Source organism: Hyperoodon ampullatus, assembly GCF_949752795.1.
Source record: "Hyperoodon ampullatus genome assembly, chromosome: 1".
In the NCBI taxonomy this organism is placed as follows: Eukaryota; Metazoa; Chordata; class Mammalia; order Artiodactyla; family Ziphiidae; genus Hyperoodon; species Hyperoodon ampullatus.
This window is the reverse complement of record NC_136914.1, coordinates 60,688,134-60,712,194: the sequence shown is the minus strand read 5'-3', so window position 1 is coordinate 60,712,194 and position 24,061 is coordinate 60,688,134. Positions and strand designations below refer to the sequence as shown.

The window sequence follows — 24,061 nt, the reverse complement described above, 5'->3', positions numbered from 1 at the left end:
GGCAGAGGGGGAGCGATCGATAGCCTGGGAGGGCCAGGGAGTGGGGCGCAGCCGTGGACAGGGGCCCTGAGCACACAGGGAGAAAATAAAAAGAGAAGTCGAGGCCACTGAAGGCATGACTGACAGCGTTTCAGGTCGGGCTTTTTCTCTCCCTCTGCAGGACACAGCAAGAGCTAAAAACAGAAGAAAAAGCCATCACAGGTATATTTACTGGGAATAGCATGCTGGCTGGGTCTGCAGTTAGAATCAGAGGGTGGACAAGGGAATTAAAAAAAAATGACTCACTTTGGTTCTAATTTTTAAAAATGGTTTAGAGCAGCCATTCATGCTAGCCCAGGCCACTGGGCAGCTGGGAAGAGGGACCTGCCCTCTCTGCCTGGTGGCCACTCACCCATGTCCTGCTCAGGAAGCCTAGAGCCCCATCCTAACCTGCCTGACCCCCAGACCACCCCCAACTCCTCCTTTCCTGGGATGACAGGGCTCTGGCAAAATCCCGCTTTAATATGCTTTCATGGTGTAAGGAAGGGTGTTTCCCTCACTTAGCACTATTCTTCAGAATTCTGCTCTTAAAAAGTAGATTGCCAGGGCTTCCCTGGTGGCACAGTGGTTGAGAGTCCGCCTGCCGATGCAGGGGACATGGGTTCGTGCCCCAGTCTGGGAAGATCCCACATGCCGCGGAGCGGCTGGGCCCGTGAGCCATGGCCACTGAGCCTGTGTGTCCGGAGCCTGTGCTCTGCAACGGGAGAGGCCACAACAGTGAGAGGCCCGCGTACAGAAAAAAAAAAAAAAAAAGAGATTGTCAAATGGAATCTAGGCACCTTTTCCATTCGGAGAGATCTGAGTTGCACTAGGAGTGGACTGCAGGAGCGTCATGATCCATCTACACCCAGAACGGTGCTTCTCAAGGAACAGCATGTGGACAGAGGAGACCTGGATACCTGCTACCCTGCCAGCTGGCCATGTCAGGAGCACCTGGCAACAGTGCCCAGGCCCACCCCAGGGAGGAGGAGCCAGCACAGTGGAGCCTGGGAATCTGGGTGTCTGCCAAATGTCCCAGGAAACCTGATGCAGACTCAGATACCCCTGGGTTACGGCCCCCACTCTTGTCTTCATAGCCCTGTGGCATCAGCAAGTCACTTACTGCTTCACTTTCCTCCTCCGTGGGCAAAATGCATCCTTATGGCTGGATGTGAGGTGACAGGCAAATGGGTGGAGCAGGGCTTTCAAATGACAGGTTGCAACCCTGTTCATACAGGATATGAAATCCACTTAATGGGTCACAACCAGAATTTTATTTCATTTTCTCTTTTGCTGCCTTCTTTCCTGTTCCTCAGGCTGAATCATCTGCGTGCTTTTCCAGGACCCCCTCCACTGTGCCCCGAGCCCAGGCCCTGTCTGCTCGCAGACTGCACTCAGCTATGTTTCTTGCTCTTCCTCAGCACTCACGGTCCCCTCTCCACTGGACCATTCACATGAGCACACAAACTACCTGCTATTTCTCCTGTGTTAAAAATACAACAAACCCGGAAAATCCGTACCCTCTTGACCACACATCCCCTGTAACTCCCGCTCCAATCCTCCAGAAGGAAAGAGTTGCAGAGCAAAACTCCTAGAGGTAGTTCCCAGGTTGGCGGCCTCCCCAGTCCCTCCCCCATCCTCTCCCTCACGGCCTCGGGTCCAGCTTCTGCCCCTACCCCCATGTCGCTGCTCCCCAAGGCCACCAAGGGCCCACACGAGGTTAAATCCAGAGGCAAACTCTCCATGCTCCTCAGCCTGGGTGGCTTATAAGCCATTTATAAGATCAGCACGGATGATCACTTTCTCCTCCTTGAAAACTACAATCAGAGATTTTTTTAAGTGTAGGTACTGCTTCATGAAACTGCTCTTTCCATTACAGACATGTACGTTCTGCCAGATGAAATGTGTAGTGTGAAAACACCTGGAAAGGCTGATATGGAGCCCAGGGTTAAGGGCATGGACAATGTGGGTTCAGATGGCCCGGCCTGAGTCACTGACTTTGTGCCTGGGAACAAATAACCTGTAGTTTTTGAGCTTTGGTTCCCTTCTCTGTAAAATGGGTATAATAATACCTATCCCTGAGGGCTGTAGTAAGGAGCAAAAGAGATAAGGAAAAGAAAGCTTCTGGCACACAGCAGGTTGCTTAATACATATCGTGGAATTAATAAACAAGTCAGAGCCCTTAGTACAGTGGCTGGCACAGGGCGAGGGTTTGATAAAGGCGGTGAATGTTAGGAGGATTCGGCCCAGTCCTCACACCACAGCTACCATGTAGGAGATGCGCAGTAAATACCAGACTTCCCTCCCGGGGACATCTGGAGCGTTCTGTACATGCTGCGGACGCTCCATGGTGGGTCTGTGTTCAGAGCACCCAGGGGCCACGTAGCCTGGCCCCAAGCCACACAGCGGGGGAGGGCACCGCTAGGACTGGGGGTGAAGGAAGTCCTGTCACCCTCTGGGCTGTTCCCAGCTACCCTGCAGTCCCACAAGACAGACAGACCCAGCTTCCTCCCAGGTACAGAGCTTTTACAAAATCAACTACCCAGGGCTCTTAAAACTCCAGGAGCAGGTCACAGTCCACTCCCTGATCCAGCACAGAGAGGGTACTGGCTGGTCCTGGCAGTGACAGCAGCCCAGGAGAGCAGAGGCCGGGACTGTCTCCATTTCCCTGTCCTCCGTTCTCATGGCTTCACTTGCTCTGGCCTGTGTTACCCTAGGTGCTAGGACATCCACTTCGGGGCCCAGTCGGCCCTAGTGCTCCTTTTTCAGGAGGCTGGCAAACAAGGAGGGAGAGGAAGGTGGCTATGGAACCCCTCAGCTCACACTGAGCGTGTGCCCAGAGGAAGGGCTGAAGTCTCTTTCCAGGCTGTCAGGCATCAGGGGACAGCAGAGTCACGTTGAGGAATTAAGCCCAAAGCATTTAGGTCAGGCGAGCACCAGACCCTCCATCCAGTGAAACAGAGCAGGACCTTATGGGGCTCCTGGGCACAGAAGCCCTTCTGTACCCCCTTTCTTGTAGGGAACAGACTCCAGCCTCCATGACCTGAGTTCCAAGGGGCAGCTTCAAACAGCTGCTAATCAGGGAAGAGAGGGGATGCAGAGACAAGGGAGGGGCAGCCAAGAAACAATAGTGCAGCCTTGGGGCAGGGCCCTGGACTCAAGGGATATACACAACAGTGTCTTTAAGCTCTTTATAGAATTAAAACCCAACAAATGGAAGATGTCAGCATTCTTCATACCAGAGAAACTCATCAAGAAGATTACCTCAGGGCTTCCCTGGTGACTCAGTGGTTGAGAGTCCGCCTGCCGATGCAGGGGACACAGGTTCATGCCCCGGTCCGGGAAGATCCCACATGCCGCGGAGCGGCTGGGCCCGTGAGCCATGGCTGCTGAGCCTGCGCATCCGGAGCCTGTGCTCCGCAACGGGAGAGGCCACAACAGTGAGAGGCCCATGTACTGCGCAAAAAAAACAGGCCCTGCACACACCCTGATCTTATCAGCAACCCCACCCTTGAACCGTTGCTATAAAACTCCTCACCAAATCCTCCAGGTTGGGACACATAGTTTTTCAGGGCAGGAGCCCGCTGTGTCCCCCTTTGCCTGGCAAAGCAATAAACCTATTCTTTTCTACATTACCCAAAACTCTGTCTCTGAGATTTGATTTGGCACCGGTGCAAAAAAGGCTGAGCTTTTGGCATCACCACCTCCATTTGTAAGGGTCCCAGAGAGGACCCCACACTCTCTGAAGACCAGGTTAAGGAAAACCATTCCTCGGACTTCCAGTAGGGAGCCTGCTCTCATCCTCCCCTCCACTGCCAGCTTTGACCACTTGTACTGCAGGAAGTCCTTCTAGAGGGCTCACCTAAGTCTCTCATAATGTAACCTAAGCCCATTCAATGGATGCTCTGGTAGAGGCAGAAGACAGCTATTCATTACCCCCACCTGCTAACCTTTCTCTTGGATCATGTGGCTGCATGTTAGCCTCACCTAGAGAGCTTAAAAATGCTTCTGCCCAGGCCCCTCCTTCAATGTCACCAGAATCAGGTGGGTGGGGCAGGCGGGTAGGTTTCCACAACTCTCTGGGTGACTCTACTGTACAGCCAGAGCGGAGGACGCTAGGGGAGATGGAGAGGCCAGAGTACGCCGGTTACCAGCACAGGCTCCACTGACCTCCAGACTGGTCCACAGCCCAGTTCTGTCACTTGCTAGTCAGTGACCTTGGGTCAGTGGCTCCAAATCTGTGAGGCTCAGTTTCTCCATCTGAAAACTAGGGCTACAGCACCTAACTCACCAGGTCATCCTACAGATGAAGTAAGATGGTGGGTCCAATGGCGACAGGTACAGGCTGTGTGGCGGGGACTTTGTAAAATCAACAGGTCATTACCAAGACCTCTGATAATCTGTCCTTCTCTAAACTAGTTCATCCTGGTTGCTTTTAACCCTTCTCCTTGAATTGGGATGTCTGCCCTTAGTGGTAAGAATAGTTCCCAAGTCATGCTATCCTGCTTCTTTGTGGGGCTGAGGGGTTGGGCCAGGACAAAGGTGCCATAAATGAGAAGATGCTCAGAGACCTGCTGAACCAGATCAACCTGGATCCCTTCCCTATGCAGGAATCCCACGTCATGTCTCTGCTAACCCACCTGAAACGTCAAAACTCCTTTGGTGGTGGCCACTGTGACCCCCAGATCTTCTTCTTTGTAAAACCATGCCACCCCTATCGTGGATTGGGGTGATGGGGCTTTCTTCCCCAGCCATATAATAACTAAAGCAACAAATATTTATCATGTGCAACTCTGTGCTGGGGGCACAGGGATGTAGAGTAAGAGAACTGTACTCACTATTCCCAAAGAGCAAACGGTTTGGAGGGGGAGGCATTCTCATCTTTGAAAAGGGTACTGTCACCACGGATAATAGCAGTTCCTACCTCACAGGGTGCTGGGGGTTAAATTAGTTAATGCAGGCAAAGTGCTGAGAGTGTTGCTACCCCACAATAAGTCCTCGGTACCATGAGTTGTGGGGCGAGGACCTGATGGGGAAGTACGTCAGGCTCTGGGGACCCAGATGAGGAGCCCGTAGTTCAGAAGGGTGGAGGCAGGGGAGGTTCCCAGGAGTAACAGACACACCCACCTCCTGCCCCACTCCCTGGTCTGGGCCCCTGGGGCGCCTCTGGTCAGGGGATGGACGGGATGGCAATAGATGGCCAGGCCCGGGTCCTGGCCCCGCTGACACCAAGTCGGACTGTGGGTCCCCCCCACGACCTGGCCATGTCCCGCAGCCCCCTGAGAGAGGAGCCCTGGGCAGGCCAAGGCGAATGGGAAGAATGCGTGGGCAGGGGCCGTGGAGGCCTCGTGGCAGGGGATGACCGGGAGAAGGTGTCATCACCACCTTCTCTGGGGCAGAAAGGGGGTGTGTGTCCGCCTTATAGTCCCTAGCCCAGCGGCAGCGCTACAGGCTTGCAGGAGAGGCCAAGGAGGCCTCCCACAGGATCAGGGATGATTTACGAACCCCAGAGCCAGGGGAGGACTGGGGTGGGGGGCAGGGGGAAGTGGTAGAGGAGGTGTGGGGAAGGGATCAGGGATGCTGACAGCTTGGAAGCTGGGTCCAGAATCCAGGGGTACAGCTAAGGCACCTGGGCTTCCAGGGTGGAAAAGGAGGCCAGACCAGGGTCAGGCTCTCCACAGGAAGAAAGATAATAGGGTTTGGCCAAATCAGGGTGTGGGGCTGCCTCTGTCTACAGGACAGTCCCCTCTGCACTACCCTCTGAGCAGGACAAATTCTGCAGTCATCTATCCACCTAAATTCTCCGTAAAATTGTTTACAGCCCTTCCTAGCTATGTGATTAGGGGCCAGCTACTGAACCTCTCTGAGCCTCTGGCTTTTTGCCTGAAAAAAAAAAACAAAAATAGGGTTAATGAGAGACGGTGTGTTTAACACCCTTGCCAGCATGGTGGCCCAGAGTCAGGCTCAGAAGACGGCTCCCCAAAGCACCATCTTTTCCTATCAATTCTTCCTCATTTATGCTCTTAATTTTTTTGGCTCTGGGCCCACAGTCCTGTGGTGAGTTTATTCAAAGTTCTTATTCCAGAGAACGGAGACAAGGGGGCAGGCGAGCCTGAGAATGCTCTCTAAACCACCCCAAGGGTGTTCCAGGCAGAAGAAAATGATCCTGAGAAGGGGGGTGACCTTGAAAGTGACATAACTGGGGAGGGGGTCTGTGCAAACACCCCTTACGGAGTCAAATTCCCCACCCAATGGTATCCATCCCTGGGAAATATAAAAAGGAAGTACGGAGAACATCCAACATCCAGACCCACAGCTAATTGAGTTGCAGGTGGTGGCTGGAGACAGACCCATTTGACTCTCCCCCGCTCGCTCCGCACAGAGTAGCCCTCAGGTGACAGCACAGACCAGCCGCCTCTCGCAGGGAAATCAGGAAGAGAGGGGGAAAGAACTGGGGAGGCGGGTGGCAGGAATGAGGAATTAGGCAAAGAAAAATGGCCCACAAAATGCAGAAACACCCCAGCATGCTTGCTTCCCAAACCTGGCCCATGAATCGAGGGGTGACAGGTCTCTCATCTCCGATGCCAAGAGCCAGGAGCTCCGGGCAGCCGCAGGTACTACGTCTGCACCTGCCAGCACTTGGAAAGAGGCCATAAAGCATAGCAGCAGGGCCTGGAATGCTAAGTGCCTGCAGCTGGGAAGGGACTGCCTCGCAGCAAGAGCCGCTCACGGCACACCTCCACTGGACGAGGGACACTCCCAGAGACTGGACCGCACATCCTCGCCTGCCCTGGGCAGCCCCGAGGAGGCAGGACAGGTGCACATGGAATGTAGCCCTGGGGGCCACCCAAGGCTGGGTGCTGGCCCAGACAGAGAGGGATCTTCTGGATGAAGCCCAAGTGCGCTGGCTGATTTACGGAGGCTGGCAGAAAGCTGGGACGCTTGAGTCACTGGTAAATAAAAGTGGATCATAAAGCACCCTGGCTAAGCCAGCCAGACGTCTGGAAATACACCAGGGCCACATGCAGCTCAGAAGTGTGGCCCCATCCCTCGAAGGATAATAACAATAATAATGTTTATACAGAACTCACAGCAGTGGTGCCAGACCCTGTTCTAAGTGCTTTGTATGCCTATTAATTTACTTAATCCTCACAACAACCCTAAGAAGTTGGTGGGTGTATTATCCTCCTGTTATATACCTGCAAGATGAGGCAGCACCGAGAGGCCAGGGAGCTAAGAACAGAGGCAGGGTTTGAACCCATGCAGTCTGTTTCCAAAAGCCCTGCCCTAGCCAGTGCTTCCCAAACTCTACCACGCCTGCCAGTCACCAGGGTGGCGTGTTGGCAGCTCCTGACTCAGTCAGTCTGGGGGCCTGAGACTCTGCATCACTAACATACTCCCGGTGATGCCTGGTCCCAAGACCACGCCTTGAGTAGGACGCTCTAAATTACTATACTAGGTTCTGTGACAGCCCTTCACTGCAGAAATGAGTTTATACGCACTGCTCTGGCCTCTGTGAATTCCTCAGGTAACAGGGAGAGGCCCTCACAGGGTGTCAGAATCAAGGGGCTGGGGCTGGAGAAGGGAGTGTGAAGTCTCAAAATGCCCATGTCCACACCTCACCTCGGCCTTATTCAATCAGAATCTCTGGGGTAGGGCCCAGATTGGAATTTTTAAAAAGCTTCCTGGGTGATTCCACTGTGTAGCCATGGTAGAGCCCTTCCAGACAGACAACAGGGATGCCTCAGTCAATGCGTCAGACTCATTGAAAGTTCCGTGGGGTTAGGTCAGGGATTTCAAAGGTGCTCTCAGAAAAGGGGTGGCGAGCCAACTCCTAGGCCAGTTGATGGGTATGGCTAGGGTCTGCTAGGGTGTCCTCTTCTTGTCCCCTGGGGCACCCCTGGAGGAGAGGAGCAGCTGGCAGCCCCCGGCCTGGCATGCCTTTAGAACACCCTGCTGCCCCCATCCATGAGCTTTCAAGAGAGAGCAGACCCTGCCCTAGATCAGCTGCGGAAGCTGAGGCTCCTGACAGGAACCACACTGAGCCTTCTTCTCCACTAAACGTGGACCTTAGCCCCCGTCCTATCTCCAGCTGCCAGCTCAGTCTTACCAAGAATCCTGCTAAGTCAGTTTATGGAGGATCCCCCCACCCTTGATATCTTATCACCCTTGAGATCTGATCAAGTTCTTCATCCCCCACCCTTGGTGTCTATATGTCATTGGCCTGCCTTTAGCAAGAATCCCCCTACCCTTCATTGTAAATTAACTATACTTCAACATTAAAAAAAGAAATAATTCTCAAATGCTATGGCTACTTTCCAAGTAAGGTTAGTGACAATTTTTATACTAAACCAAATTATAATGAAACCTTAATTTATGAGAAAAAAAAATCCCTCTATCCTGATGATTCCTCTTAGCAATGTTCCAACCACTGACCCCCTCACTTTGCTCCTTAGCTATAAATCCCCACTCGTCCTTGCAGTATTTGGAGCTGAGCCCAATCTCTCTCCCTTACTGCGACAGTCTTGAGTAAAGGTTTCCTTACCACTTTAACAAGTGGCAGAATAATTTTTTCTTTAACACTCTCCCGGCCCGTGGGAAATGTCACCCCACAAAATGAGCAGCCCCAGGTGGAGAGAGAGGGCTTGATGCCACTGCCAACCAAACTGAGACTCCTCACCTTGACATTCAAGGCCCAAGCAAAGCCTTCAAGGCCCAGAAAATTATCTCAAGCCTTATTTCTCTCTTATGTGCACCCCACATATAGCAAAACCAGATGCTTCACTGTTCCTCATAGACATCTGCACTTTCCTCCCAACCTGCCATAGCTCAGAGTTTTCCTTCCACCTGCAATGTCTCCTCCCCATTCTTCTAAGTTGCAGAGATCTCTCCCCTAATGACAAGACTACTTACGCCCAGTCTTCAATTCCCCATCTTCCATAACTACACAAACTCCTATCTGAGTTGGGTACATGGTTCTCTGGGATAAAGACAACACTTAAGGACTACACTTCCCAGCCTCCTTTGCAGTGCTTGTGGTCACATGACTGACCAATTCGATATGAGCAAAAGCAATGTGTTTTACTTCCCAGAGTGTTTATGTTCTTATACCTGTCCTTTTCCTCTTCCTATCTGATGTAATGGCTAGAACTCCAACAGCCATCTTGGACTATGAAGTGATCTTGAATACGGAAGCTACACATGGTGGAGTAACTAGGTTCCTGCCAACATGGAACATCACACTAGCATTGGGCTGGCCCCCTCCAGACTTGCACATGAGAGAAAAATGACCTTCCATCTTGTGGTAGCCACTGCTCTTATGGAATTTTCTGCAACTCACAGGTGAACTTAGCACTATTATATCCACCCTTTCAAACTCCTGGAGGCATGGACTCTGGATTCTTGGTTACCATACCACACTGCACAGAATCAACATTTGCATCTCCTCCCCAAGTTAAATACTAAGCAATGTGAAGGCTGGGACTGTGTCTTATCCATTTCCATCTTCCCCTGCCACGTGAAGCATGAGGCCTCATATACAACACAGAGCATGTTTTAGGACTGAAGTGAATTCCATCTACGTACTATACTCCACACAGCTTCCCAATTTGCATCCATACTCTTAGGACGCTACAAGCCTCCCTGGATGGGTGCACCCAAATGAAGTCACCCTTCACCGCCTCCCAGGAGGAACACGCCTTACCAGGATGTCCGAGCTCTTAGGCTCCTCCACTGTAGCTGGGTTGGAACAGTTGCTGAGTTTGAATATCCAGTACTCCTGGGCCGTGACAAAGAAGTTCCATGGCAGCAGGCCACCGATGCCCAAGCTGAAGAAGATGATGTAGGTACCACTGAAGCGGTCCTTGGGCCTCTGCAGGCTGGGCAGTGGGCGGTCCAGCAGCTTCTCAAGCAGTGCTTCTTGGTCAGCTCGGAGAGAGCTGCTTGCAGTTCTGTAGGTGGAGTTGGAGCTTTGATGAAAGTCATCCTCTGAGACGATGGCCACTGTTGGAGCAGAGAGGGAAGCAGAGATGGGGCACGTGATCAGAAGCTGAAGCTGGGACTCACCCGTCCTACAGAGCTGACTGTGTCCCCACTCTGAGGTCTACAGGGTCACCAAGGCGTGGCTCGAGAGCTTCAGGTTTAAAGATTAGGGAGAAGGACAAGATGTCACACTGTAAGTGACCTCAGGTTCCCCCCAGTCCATACAAGGGCAACAGAGTAGCAAATAATTGTGGGGCAGCTGGGAGTAAGGCAATGCGGCATGGTGGGGCCTGTGGCAATCAATCTGCAAGGGGCAATCTGGTCTCAAGGCATCGAACTTTCTAAGCAGCCATAACAAAAGGAATTAGGACCCCTGATGAGCACACAGTGCTCTCTAAACTCTTCAACTTTATGTGAGAAAAGTAAGGAACAGGAAAAGTGTGCAGAATATGGTACTATTTGTGCAAAAAAAGCAGGGATGGGGTAGATGGGAAGGAGAAAATACACACATATGTATGTATATCCTCTGGAAGGACGCACAAAAAATTTCAAACAGTGGTTGCCTCTGAGGTGGGAGGCTAGGGATGGGGAGGGTGGGGACTTCACTGCATACTCTTCTGCGCCTCTCGAATTCTGAACTTTGTGAATTATCTGTTCAAAAATAAAATTATAAATAAAAATAAAGGCATTCAAATTAAATAATATTAAAAAAAAACAACTCATGGTGTCTAGAGCTGCCCCCAGAAGCTGGTTTGAAACATCTAATAGTCCACTCTCTCATTTCATTTGTGGGGAAACCAAGGTCCAAAGAACGGGTCACAAACCAGGTCAATGGCCAAGCCTGAGCTTGCAGTTCCGGCCTGGGTCCCCACCTCTGTTCATCACATCCCACCATGAGACAGCAACTCCCCATTTGCGGTAGCAGCTGAGACAAATTGAAGATTCCAGGTTGCCAGTAACAATTGTGTACATGGCCTTGGGCAAGTCACCATGCTCTGAGCCTCACCTTCCCCATCCCCATCCACAAACCCAGGGAAGCCTTTTTACAATGGTTTTTGTAAACTGCAACTGGCTGGCTATGCTAACAAACGTCAGCATCTTCCCTGCCATCCTGGGCTTGTCACCTGGCTGGCTGGCTGCAGAGTTTGGCTGCAAGGTAGCATGCCTACTTCTATGCTCTATATAGCACATAGGCCATGGCAGCAGCTTGATAAATGGGAAATATTTCCATAAAGCTGAGGATGGGATACTCTGTAGTCCCTTCTGCAATAAACAAATCAATGCATCTCGGCTCACATAGGAGTCTGAGCCTTAACTCAGAGCATCAAGCCAGGCCAGGTGAGATGGGAACACTCTGTCACAGAGGTACAGAGCCTTATCAGGCTCTGCTACTATTTCGGGAGAGCCTCACAACGTTTCCCGGAATTAGGCAGGACAGGAATTATTGTCTCCTTTTTATCAGAAGCAAAGAATGAGGACTTAAAGTCACTTGATTTGTCCCACATTCAAACAGTAAGAATTCCTGATAGTTAAAATTAAATGCAGTACTCATGCATGTCAAGGTCCGTACCTAGCACTTGAGGCTGACAACAGCGCAGTACAGTAGGTAGTACTCTAAGACCCATTTCACAGGTGAAGAGTGAGCCTCAAAGAGGTTGAGTAATTTGCCCAGAGTCACACAATAAGAGTAAGGTTACATAGCCAAGCAGTCTGAGCCCATCTGGACTCCTTGGTGTCCCTGGGAGGCAGGTGGCTGGCAACATGCACCCTTGTCTGCTGGCTCGAAGTACAGACTTTCTGGAAGGTCTCCTGGCCAGTGAGTTGTGCGCAGCGGTGAATGCAGCCCTGCAGGGCACCCTCATCAGTGTTTGCTGAATGAATGGACTCTGTGCAGCCAGGATGTTTTCCCCTGCTGGGGCAGCATATACCCTGCAGCAGGCAGGCAGGAGGATGCCGGATACCCAGAGCATCCAAGTCAGCAGGTCTATTTTAAACTCCCCTGGTTGAGCAGAGTCCTTTCCCAGCTTTGCTCACAGGGAGCTCAGCACTAACCAGAGAGTGTGGCCACACATGCACATGCGTGCACACACACACACATACACACACCATTTCTAAATTAGTGTTTAAAATGTAAAAATTATGACCCACGTAGGACAACAGATAAAGACCAAGTGGTTCCTTCCAGATGCTCCAGCTCCAAGGGTCGGTGCAGGGGCCAACAGCTCGGTCACCCAGGCCACACTCCGCCAGAGTCCATTCTCAGCTCCAGGCATCTATTTGTCCAGGACCATTCAGCCTTGACAAAGCTTCTGAAGGAGTCTGGAATTTCCTCTCACCCAGGTCACAGGCCAAAGCACTGGAGTGAGCAAAGTCTTATTACACTTTATGAAAACTAGCTGCTGGCTTTTGGATTAAAAAGAAAGGTAAGGAAGAGCCTCGGCTGGTGGGCTGGCTGTGGCCTGGAGTGTGTTCCTCAGGCACCTGCAGGAGCTGGTTGGGCTCAGCCCTGCTCCCGTCCTGGGTGACCTGGGGCAAGGGGCAGCCCCTGCACAAAGCAGCAGAAACTCGCGGGGCCTGGAGTCATTGCAGGCCATCCTCCGGGTCTGGGTGCTGGTTTCTAGGAAGATTCTGACTGACTCTGGCTAAGTCAGTCTCGCCTCTGTGTCCCTATTTCCTCACCTATGAAATGGGGGCAGGGGGGCTGGTGAAGCTAACCTACTGGAAAGCACTGCTGGGAAACACACGGTGCCACCCAGAGGCCATGGCAGAATCTGCCTTGGGGTTGTGGACACCCCCAGCCTCAGGCTTCCCAGTTTGGACAGTCAGCCACCTTCTGGATACTCTGGGCTGACCTGTCCATACCCAGTCCCCCCATATCCAGGAGGTGAGGTCCAGTCTCAGGAAATCCATGGGGAGGAGGGCAGAGAATCTGGGGGAGAAAGAAGATAGAGACCCAGAAAGAGGGAAAGTGAGAGGAAAGTAGGGGGAGGAGGAGAGAGCAGAGAGGAAGGGGAGGGACGCTGGGGAGGGGGTCACGGGGAGAGGCGCCAAGACAGAGGCCGGGGTCCTGAGGCTCCCGTGGAGCCCCCCAGGAGGGCCGCGGCGAGAGGCCGCCGGCTGCGCGAGCCCAGTGGGCGACCCAGAGCCTGAAGAGCTGGGCGGGAGCCAGACCCGCGCCCGACCGCCGGCCCGCACTTACTGTCGCCGCCGCGTCGCCGCCGCCGCCTCTCCGCTTACCGCGGCCACTACGACGACTCGGGGCTCTGCGGGGCCGCAGGCCGGGCTCCGCCTCCAGGCGCCGCCCCGCCCACCACCGCCGGCGCTTCCCGGTTTGCAAACCTTTCTCCTTCCGGCGCTCCCTGCGCTGCTACCCCATTTCACAGGTGGAGAGAGTGAGGCGCCAGGCCGCCAGGTGCACTGCGCAGGCGGGCGTGCGAGTGCTCCGTGAGCCGGCTCTCGGTGCTGCCGCAGCTGCTTCTCCACCGTGGAGCCCGACCCCATCATTTCCCAGAGCCCTGCTCCCCAGAACCAGGAAGAGTTCTCCACCTGCCCCCACACTCCTGCGGAGTCTCACCCGCTCCTCCCTGATCCCCTGCTGTTCCCCGCACCCCACCCCCCGCGCCGCCTGAGGGACCCTCCTGTGTGCCAACACCTTCCAGAGGCTCATTGTCTGGCTGAGGCAGGGGCGTAGCTGGGCCGGCAGCACGCAGTCCTCGGGACCATCCCGGCCCCACCAGGCCTTCCCACCAGCCGCCAGACGTTCCTGTCTAAATTACAGGCCAAGACAGCCACCTTTATCCTACCCTCTCTCTGCTGTGCCCCTGACATCCACTGTCTCATTATTGTCACATGCCCTGAGGGGCCGGCGTTGCCTTGTGCCCCTATTACGGAGGGACCTGAGAAAGCTGGGCTTGTGGGAAGCCCAGATGGAGCTGGGATGTAACACCAGCTCTGTCTGGGTCTAAAACCCCTGCGGAAATGCCCCTGACCCCACAGGGGTGGGTTCAGTGCTGGCTGCTCTCGGGGCCGAGAGAGGTGGCAGCCTCGTTTCATGGTGAGGCTCACAGAACACTGTACTTCCTTCATTAAGCAGACCTACTCTGTGTCCTGTCCTGCAATGGGGCCCCATGATATTGTGTTAGAATCAGGGATATATATTTGGTCTGTTCCCTTGTTCTGGACTCGACTGTCTAAAACCCATAGAATTTGCTGAGTGATGGGGGTGATGGGAGAGTCTTTTGTTGTTCATAACGAGCCCCTTTCAACCTTACCTGAATTTATGCTAATGAGGTGGGCTTGGTGGTCTCCAGATAGCTTCTGGAAGAGGACTGGTGGCACCAGAGGAACCCACCCAGGGATTAGAGGGTTGGAACTTTCAGCTCCACGCGCCCCCTCCAGGGAGGGGAGTGGGGCTGGAGATGACATAATCACCCATGACCAATGAGTTAATTAATCATTCCTACATGATGAACCTCCAGAAAAACCCCTAAATGATGGGGGTTCAGAGAGCTGCTGGGTTGGCAAACACATCCGCCTGCAGGGAGGGTGGCACACCCCAACTGCATGGGGACAGAAGCTCTGGACCTGGTACCCTGTTCACCTGTATCCTTTAGAATAAACCAGTGATAGTGAGTTAACAGTTTTCCTGAGTGCTCTAGCTCTAGGCCGTTCTAGCAAATTATTGAAAGTGAAGGGGATGTGCGGGAACCCTCGATTTTGTCACCAAGTTGGAAAGCAGATTGGGCACCCTGGGTACCCCATACTTGTGACTGGAGTCTGAAGTGGGGGCAACCTTGTGGGACTGAGCCCTCAACCTGTGGGGTCTGAGGCTCCATGGAGTTGGTGTCAGAATTGAATTGAATTGTAGGACACCTAGCTGGTTTCCAGAGAGTTGGAGAATTTGTTGTTGGTATGTATATAAGAAAAAAGAAACCCACCACATTTGTTTTCAGAAGTGTTGAGAGTAAAAACAGTGCAAAGACCCAAAGGTGCCAAGGGCTGGGGTCTTGCTTTGGAGGAACTTGTGCTCTCCCTGCGGGGGACAGGCTGCCAAAGGCAGAGGATACAGGAAACCCTGCGGCTGCAGCCAACTTGAGAGCAGACCGATTCCAGGACCAGGGAAGGGATGGGAATGGCTGGGCAAGTGGGCAGGGCCCAGTGATTGGTGGGATCCTCTCCCTTGGCCCGATGTTGTTGTGGGCTGGCTGTGGAGGCCTCTTCTGATAAGGCCTAGGAATGGAGTAGCAACACTGCCTGGAGGGCCCTCTACTGTGTCTGGGGTGGGGATGAGGCATAGAGGCATTGCAAGTGGGCGGAGTTCATGCCTGCTTGCAGGCATTGCCAGAGAATGTCAGGGAAATATTTGTAAACAGTACACTGCTGCACAGCCACTGGCCATCATCATTGTTCTGAAATGCACGTGAAGAAGAAAAAGAAGGGGGGAGAGAAAGGAGGAGGTGAGGGAGAATAAGAAGGAGAAGAAGAAGGAGGGAAGGGGAAGAGAAGGGAGGGAGGGAGGAAGAAAGGAGAAGGAAGGAAGGAAAACTCAAAACATCCAAAGCGCTCTCCACTGGGTTGATACTTTACAACTCTTGGCTCTATGAGAAAGCATCCTGTCACTCCTTGGCTTGGAAATATCCTGAAAGTTCTGAGTGCTGGACAGAAGCCATCTCACTATTACAAAGGGACTTACTCCTGGCCCCAGGGAGCTGGGATGTGATGCTAAGGACTGGCTGGGGAGGCCACCTGGTGTGGTGGACAGAACTGGAGCCAGATGGCCCTGGGCTTGGATGCTGTTCAGGCATCCTTAGGAAGACAAGTCTGGGTTTCCCCCTCTGATCATCCCAACCTAACAGCCTTCTATGAGGCCCAGAGGGGGGCCCTGCAAGTAGGAACAACTGCTCTCAAAAAGCTCTGACTGCCCTCTCCCTCCCCCCAGCGACCATCTCCTTGAGCCTAACACACAACCCCGTGAGGTCGGTACTCTGGTTAGCCTCATTTTACGTATGAAGAACCCGAGGTACTGAGAGGTTAGTACCTTGTTCAGAGTCACGCAGCTGATAAGCGACAGAGCCAATATTCACATCAACGCCTTTCTGCCTCCAGAACTCAGTCGGGGGTTCCATGAAAGGAGGTTGGGAGTGGGGACGGGGGAGGCTCACATAAACTCCTCATTTCACCCAAAGCCTTAAAACCTGTAGGCGATTAAGTGATGAGAAGAGCCTGCACAGCAGGAAGGCCACCAGGTGGAGGCTGGAGGCTTCATCAGGCTGATGCTGCCATCTGGTGGCCTTTCCCCATCACTGCCATGCTCCCAGGCTGGGCTGGCTCCGTGCATTTCCTGCTTTCTAGGATTTCCTGGGCCCCCAAGCAGGGCACGTGGCTCCTGAGAGATAAGGAATCGTCCATAACTGCTGACCCATAACTCTCTGCTCCCACATCACTAGTTCAAGTCCTTACCACCTCTCTGGCTCAAACCACCTCTCCTCTGCTTTGCTTAACTGCTCCCTCTGGGGAATGTTCTGGAACTCCTGGAGGCTCCAACCCCCAACCCCATCTGTCTCCCCTCCCTGCATTGGGCATCTTCCTTCCAGCCGGAGCCAGCTTAGATCCCATGGTCCATCATTTCGGTAACATCTTGGCAATACCCTCAACTCCCGTGCCCCTCGTCTCCCAGTGGCACTGCCGGCCAAACCCCAGGTGAACCCACCTACACCTGAGCAGAAGAGCCTTGCTGGAGAAAGTCCCCAGCAGGCCAGTGGCTCCACTCTAAATTCATGTCACCAGCCTGGGATGGGCCTCCAGGATACCGGCAGTCCGACGACACGGCTTAGTTCCTGCTCTCCACAGGAAGGGCCGCCATCTTCCTTCTCCACTCACCTCAAACACCTGGACACACCCCATCCTGAGATGGCCTTGCCTCCTGCCTCCTACTTGGCAGAGAAAACAGAAGCCACCAGAGAGGAACTTCCTAATTTCTCAGCACCAAATATGTTCCCATCTGCTCCTGTTTTTCTCTCTATCTTTCCAGTTACAACAGGAAAGTTGCCCTCTCTGTCCTAGGTCTGCTCCTCCTCCGGCTCCAGATCCCAACCCCTCCCCTCCCACCAGCTCAGGAGCCTTTCAGGATCCATCGATCCTTCTCTTTCTTACACCTTCAACCTCACACTCCTTAATGCATTCTTTCCACGGTTTCTTTTGTTTTCTTGTTTGACGTTTTCTGATGGAAGTATAACCTACATATAGCCTAGTGTACAAATCATAAGTGTAGAGTTTATGAATGATTACACAATGGATGCATCCATGCCACCAGCACCCGGATTAAGAAATGGGACATTACTAGTGACACGAGCTGGAATCTGTGACCTTTGCAGTAGTGGATGGGGGAGAAATGGCTCCAGGGTGTTTTCAAATATTTGATAAGCTTTCAGGGACTAGAAGCCTTAGACTTATTCCTGTTCGTTCCTAAAATCAACCCCTACAGTGAAAATAAGTAAGCACTCAAATGTCAGCTGTTATTATTACTGTTAATAAGTGATGAGTTCCCTCACTCTGCAAGTATTCTGCTTGCAGGGATTGGTCAAGCCCATGTGTGGGCCATTGTGAAGGGAATTCTGGCATCAGGTGAGGGTGGATTAGATAATGGCCAAGGACCCCCACCTCTGCCATCCTAGAAGTCTGTGAAATGGATCCCAATGAGCCCCTGCAGTTCTCAGGGGCTGCCCTGCCCAGTGTAACCCCCTTGGGTTATCACAGCATTTACCAGTGTGAGTGCAGGGCATCTGTCCCTGAGCTCCTGGTCATAGGGGAATCGCTGGGACCTGAGGGCTGGCAGCTTAACCCTGCCCTGGGTTTCATCAGGCAGAGGAGAGGCTCCTGGGAAGAGGACCAGCCGAGGCTGCCATCCCATGGAGGGATGCAGGAGGGGGGCTGGGGCAAGTGCCACTGTCCTTCTGATGCAGCTCGGGAAAAGCAGCGCCCAGACAGGGGCCTCTCGGCAGTCTGCGGAGAGGGCCAGGGGCTCGGGACCCTGTCCCAGGCAGCAGAGCCCTGAACCAGAGCCGTTCTGAGCCTGACCCTCCACTGCTTCAAAACCTCTCTGCAGCTCCCACTACCTAGCAGGTCACAGATTGGGTGGCCTTGTTTGGCCTACCCAGTATTTAAAGAAATTTGAGCCAAAAAATTACAAATGGAATGATTTCCCACACAAATCCTAATCCTGGTTTCTGGTTTCTAAGAGCAGGAGCTTGGAGCAGCCCTGGGTACTCACTTCTGCCTGGCAGCCACCGTTTGAGCCAGTACTGAGGGCCTCCCTTTCTGGTGGGCTGTGGGGTCTCGGGTGAGCCACAGTCGCCACTTCCCCCTATCACCTCCCTGTTGTGCTGAGGCCAAATGAGAGAGGCCATTTAACAGAACACTTACCCTCCTGTTTCCTCGAGACCCGTGCTGCTAACAACAGTGGAAAGTGGGCGGTATGCTGAGACAGCCTGTGTTTCAAGAAACAGCCGAGAGGGCACATTTCTTTGTGAAGCGTTAATAAGGCTGCTTCTCTTGTTCACATGACCGAGCAGCATGGATCCTGGAGACGTTTCTTTTTGACCCCTGGCCTCAGGGAGCAGATCCGTGGGTGAACCTCGAGTGGGTGGCCTTATGGGGAGCCATGCCCCTGTGGCAGGTGGGTCAGCACGGCCCCTCTGTCCTTCCCAGACTGGCCCCGCCCCTTCTCTGGCTCCACGAGCCCTTTGCTCCACTATGGGCTTTCTCACCTCCGTACTTGTCATCACGCCATTCCTGCCACCTGGTGGTCCCTTGGATCCAGCCCTCCACCCCATCTCCACCTGCCTAGATTCCACGCCTTTCAAGGCGGGCCAGCTGGGTGACCCCTCCCTTCCTCGTGCTCTGTTGGTGTCCCTCTCAGCCTGGCCGCTGCTCCGTCCTGGTGTACCCAGTACGAGAATTCATTTGTTATTCCGCCGAGCGGCTTGAGGGCTGAGTCCGGGTCTGATTCACTCCCCCCTGCACTCCCTGTGCTGTGCAGGTCTATGGATTAGATCAACAAATATTGACTGAATTTCCAGATATCCAGACCCTCTCCTTGAGGAAGCTTCTTAGGTCGAGGAACCGGAATGGGCAGATTCAAATCACCCACAGTGAGGCCTGGGCTGGGCCAGCCCCTCGGGGCTGCTGGAATAGCACAGACTTGCGGGTGCCAGCCCCCTCCCCGCACCCCCCCATCTTCCAGGTTAGGGTCATTAAGAGGACACCAGCACACACCCCTCACACTCATACACGCACCCAAATAGGGCCCTGAGGCCACTTCAGCACCTCCAGCGACAGCAGCCTTCATATCTGGCCCATCAGCTGCTACAAGGACAACAGCATCTACTCTTTGTAAGAAGTTTCATAAAAGAAAACTGCTGCTGACTTTTGCCTAAAAGCATCTTCCACAAAACGCATAATTGAGAAACTGTCTGAGGGAAACCAGCCCCAGCATTCTAAAACATCTTTGCTCCAGAAAGTCTCTGTGGACCCCAGGCTTAGTTGGAGCCTCTCTGAGCTTCCGTGGTCCCCTTGCCCATTGGTTTCCCTGTCTCCCCCTAGGCCATGGCTCCGAGAGCAGTGTGTGCTGCCCGGACCTGGCACCCAGCAGTGACGGGCACTGTGCTGAGTGAGATGGGAGCAGCATGGGGGCCGCTCCCTGCCCCGCCAGTTTGTGTTTTGAAATATCAGGGCCTGGCGGTTCCTAATCTCAAGCGCCTCCTGTCCCTGCAATGTTGATCCAGGGCAGGGATTATGGTTAGAAACGGCAACCTGTTGAGAACAGTCCCTAAACTCTCCAAGAGCCCAGTTCAGAGAAGGCCAGGGCCTTGGTGTGAGATGCTTGTACCTGGTGCAGGAGGAGACATCTTGCTTGAGGGCAGCTTTTCTGACGAAGTGACGAGGGAGGAGGTTGGGAGGGAGAAAGACATCCCGCTGTTGGGAGCAGGGAATTGTTGGCTGAGGCAGTGAATGGGGGTGCAAGGGGAGGTCAAGGCGGAGGCGTGGAGAACAGGCAGCGCAGCCCCCAGTGGTCTGTAGAGGGCGCTACCAGGGCCTTCGTTAAAGATGAGGTTGGAGTTCCAAGATGGATGGGTGGAGCCTTAGCAACAAAAATGAATCTGTCTTAACAAGAGCAAGGGAGAGAAAAGTTAGGGACCTCCATGGAGACATCATTAAGGGAGGCTGCCATCCAGCGGGGAAAGATGGTGTCAACAAAATGAGTATCTGAGCAGTTATTGGAAAAATAAAACTATTTCATGTTTATACCTTAAGGGCTTGAGACTCTTGAATCAAACCCATTATATTTAAATATTTACATGAACAAATGTATGTTTGTATATGCATAGATCTTCCTGAGGCGATATATAAGAAAAGTAGCAATTGCCTCCATGGGGGAGGACTGGGGACTGGGGAGGGCAGGAGGGAAGGGGGTGAGACAGGAGGAAGAGGATCTACTTTTCACCTATTCTTTTGTACTTTAATTTTTAAACCATAAGCATTATCATATTTTGAATTAAATTGGGAAAAATTTCGAAAATTTGCTACAGCAGTGGATGAGGTCTTCCTGAGTCTGATCTCAAGGCGTTGGCTGGGGTTGGAATAGATTTTTTCTCCTTCTGGCCCCTAGTGGAGGAAGGGGCAGCCCGTGGCCCGTCCACACCCAGCAACACTTCAGGGGCAACAGCAGGTGGCCTGAAGATTGCTGGCTGTGCCAGGCTGGCTGGCATGTGTGGCAGCCTTGTCACTTCACTGCTCTGCTCTAGGGCATCTCACTGGGCAGCTACTCAGTCACGGGGATGGAACTAGCCCATCTTCTACCTGCTCCTGGTTTTCCATCATCCACCCTGGGACAGTGACAGAGGAGGGTCCAAGGGGTGGGGCTGTCACACCCCTGCCTAGAACGAGGCGCCCCAGCCCCAAATTACAGCACTACAGCAGCCAGAGAAAACTTACAGAGCAGCAGGTCGAAGGCCTCCATTTCATGGATGGGGAAACTGAGGCTTGGCGAGGGATAGTGACCCCCACAGCATCAGGACTAGAGCCCAGGTCTCCTGCTTCCCAGGCTGGAACTCTTTGCACCCCACCAAGGAGCAGGTGGCAAACAAGGCCCTCCTTCTTAGGTGGTGGGCAGAGGGTGAGGAGTTTTAAATGGGTACCCTTGACTCCTGGGGGTACCCTAGATAATCTACCTGCCTATGGGGGCTACCCGTACAAAATAACTTCCCTCTGCCTGACCTTGCCCACCCCCTCCCTGGGCTGCTGCCCCACCTCAGGCTATTACCCCTTTCCTTTCCTACATACACACACACACACACACACACACATTCACGAAATGTGATGGCTCCAGGTACTCTGGGTCCCCAGAAAATGATGACAATCTGAGTGGTGGGTCTGTATGTGTGTATGCGTATGTGCCTTGCCTCCCCCGCCTCCCCCACTAGTCCATAAACTTGCAGAGGACCCAGCCCACAGGTGCTCCCTACCCACAGTGGGACAGCCAGGCCATCCTTGGCATACAGGTCCCTGAAAGTCAGAGCTGGCAGGGCCCTTCAGGGCATGAAAAGTTTAGAAAAGGATCCCATAATAGATAACTAATAAGGACCTACTGTCTAGCTCAGGGAATTCTACTCAATAATCTGTAATGGCCTATATGGTAAAGAATCTAAAAAAGAGTGGATATATGTATATGTATAACTGATTCACTTTGCTGTACACCTGAACCTAACACAACATTGTAAATCAACTATACTCCAATAAAAATTTTAAAAATAAAAAAGGGTCCCATGGCCAAATACATGTGGGACGCCCTGGATTATGAGACCAGCTTCTTCACGCAGGCCTTCTCAGGGCCTTTAATGTGCTGTGACTCTCTACTAAGAAGCCAGAGGGTGCTCTTACCCCAAACTTTAGAGATCACAAAATTTACCCACAGAGCAGGCAATGCATGCTGGACAACGTTGGGACCAGACTCAACTCACACAGGGAGACCTGAGGTCTACAGGGTAGAGGGGACCAGGGCCACTGCCAGCTGTATGACACCTTTGTGCAAATTAGAAAAAAAAAAATCCCCCCATAACATTCCCAGGACTTGCCTGGTGGCACAGTGGTTAAGAATCTACCTGCGAATGCAAGGGACATGGGTTTGAGCCCTGGTCCGGGAAGATCCCACATGCTGTAGAACAACTAAGCCCGAGTGCCACAACTACTGAGCCTGCGCTCTAGAGCTCATAAGCCACAACTACTGAACCTGTGTGCTACAACTACTGAAGCCTGCATGCCTAGAGCCCGTGTTCTGCAACAAGAGAAGCCACCACAACGAGAAGCCCGCACACGGCAACAAAGAGTAGCCCCCACTCACTGCAACTAGAGAAAGCCCGTGGGCAGCAATGAAGACCCAATGCAGCCAAAAATAAATAATAAATAAATAAAGACATTTCCATCTATAGGAAAATTAAAACCAATGTGTTGATGTTATTAGAACAAGACCTTTTACTGCCATCTGCTGGAAATATCTCACAGTAAATACATAAATGTACAATCTGTGTAGGAATAGCACCACCCTCCCCCTTAGATATGGCATTCTTGTCCAGTGATTAAGCCCAACCATGCATGACAGCCTTGGGTCTAAAGTCACACAATCCCAGCCCTCCCATCATTCCCTTTCTGCTGGCATGATATTCTTATGTCTCAGGTGAGTGCTCTCAACTGACCTCCGCCTCAGCCCCAGCTGGGAAACACCCTTCTGAACTTCTCAGAGGCAGACAGGGACGCTGAGGGCTTCACATCTGTTGTTCCTCCCACCCATCACCTAGCCCATGACAGGCTCAAATGACTGACTCCTGAACACGTCCCATGAATGCTTACACACTGAGAGCACTGGCTGAGGAGCAGGGACTGGGATCCAGAGGTAGCATGGGCTCTGACTTGCTGTGTGACCATGGGGAAGTTCTTATCCCTCTCTGGGCCAGTTTTCCCTTCTGTAAAATTAGGCAGTTGAACTTGATCATTTCCAGGAGCTCAGAGAGCTCTGACAATGACCTCCTGGCCCCTAACTTGTGGAATTTTGAGAAAAGCAAGAAGGTCATTCCCAATTGCTGACAGAAAGACATTCAAGAAGACAGCAATGGGACTTCCCTGGCAGTCCAGTGGGTAAGACTTCGCCTACCAATGCGGGGGTGCAGGTTCAATTCCTGGTCAGGGAGCTAAGAGCCCACATGCCTCAAGGCCAAAAAACCAAAACATAAAACAGAAGCAATATTGCAACAAATTCAATAAACACATTAAAAATTTTCCAAACCACTAAATAGACATTTCTCCAAAGATATACAGATTGCCAACAAACACATGAGAGGATGCTCAACATCACTAATCATTAGAGAAATGCAAATCAAAACCACAACGGGAAAGGAAATAGTCAATCAAGTCCAGGAAGCGCAGAGAGTCCCATACAGGATAAACCCAAAGAGAAACATGCCGAGACACATATTAATCAAACTATCAAAAATTAAATACAAAGAAAACATATTAAAAGCAGCAAGGGAAAACCAACAAATAACATACAAGGGCATTCCCATAAAGTTAACAGCTGATCTTTCAGCAGAAACTCTTCAAGCCAGAAGGGACTGGCAGGACAAATTTAAAGTGATGAAAGGGGAAAACCTACAATGAAGATTACTCTACCCAGCAAGGATCTCATTCAGATTTGATGGAGAAATTAAAACCTTTACAGACAAGCAAAAGTTAAGAGAATTCAGCAACACCAAACCAACTTTACAACAAATGCTAAAGGAACTTCTCTAGGCAGGAAACACAAGAGAAGGAAAAGACCTACAAAAACAAACCCAGAACAATTAAGAAAATGGTAATAGGAGCACACACATCAATAATTACCTTAAATGTAAATGGATTAAATGCTCCCACCAAAAGACATAGACTGGTTGAATGGATACAAAAACAAGACCCATATATATGTTGTCTACAAGAGACCCACTTCAGACCTAGGGACACATATAGACTGAAAGTA

At 52.2% G+C, this 24,061-nt stretch overlaps 1 protein-coding gene across 1 annotated transcript in view; it reads right to left on the bottom strand.

Annotated features, from left to right (window-relative positions):
* SLC29A3 (solute carrier family 29 member 3) overlaps positions 1-12,859 on the bottom strand; it is a gene marked incomplete at both ends in the record, with an annotated part of 41,136 nt that extends 28,277 nt beyond the window's left edge. Inside the window, 4 exon segments of the mRNA XM_079702094.1 lie at positions 9,722-10,020; positions 12,715-12,772; positions 12,774-12,820; positions 12,823-12,859. Of these exon segments, the coding sequence (XP_079558220.1) occupies positions 9,722-10,020; positions 12,715-12,772; positions 12,774-12,820; positions 12,823-12,859 (441 nt within the window).
* Between the last annotated feature and the right edge of the window lie 11,202 nt (positions 12,860-24,061).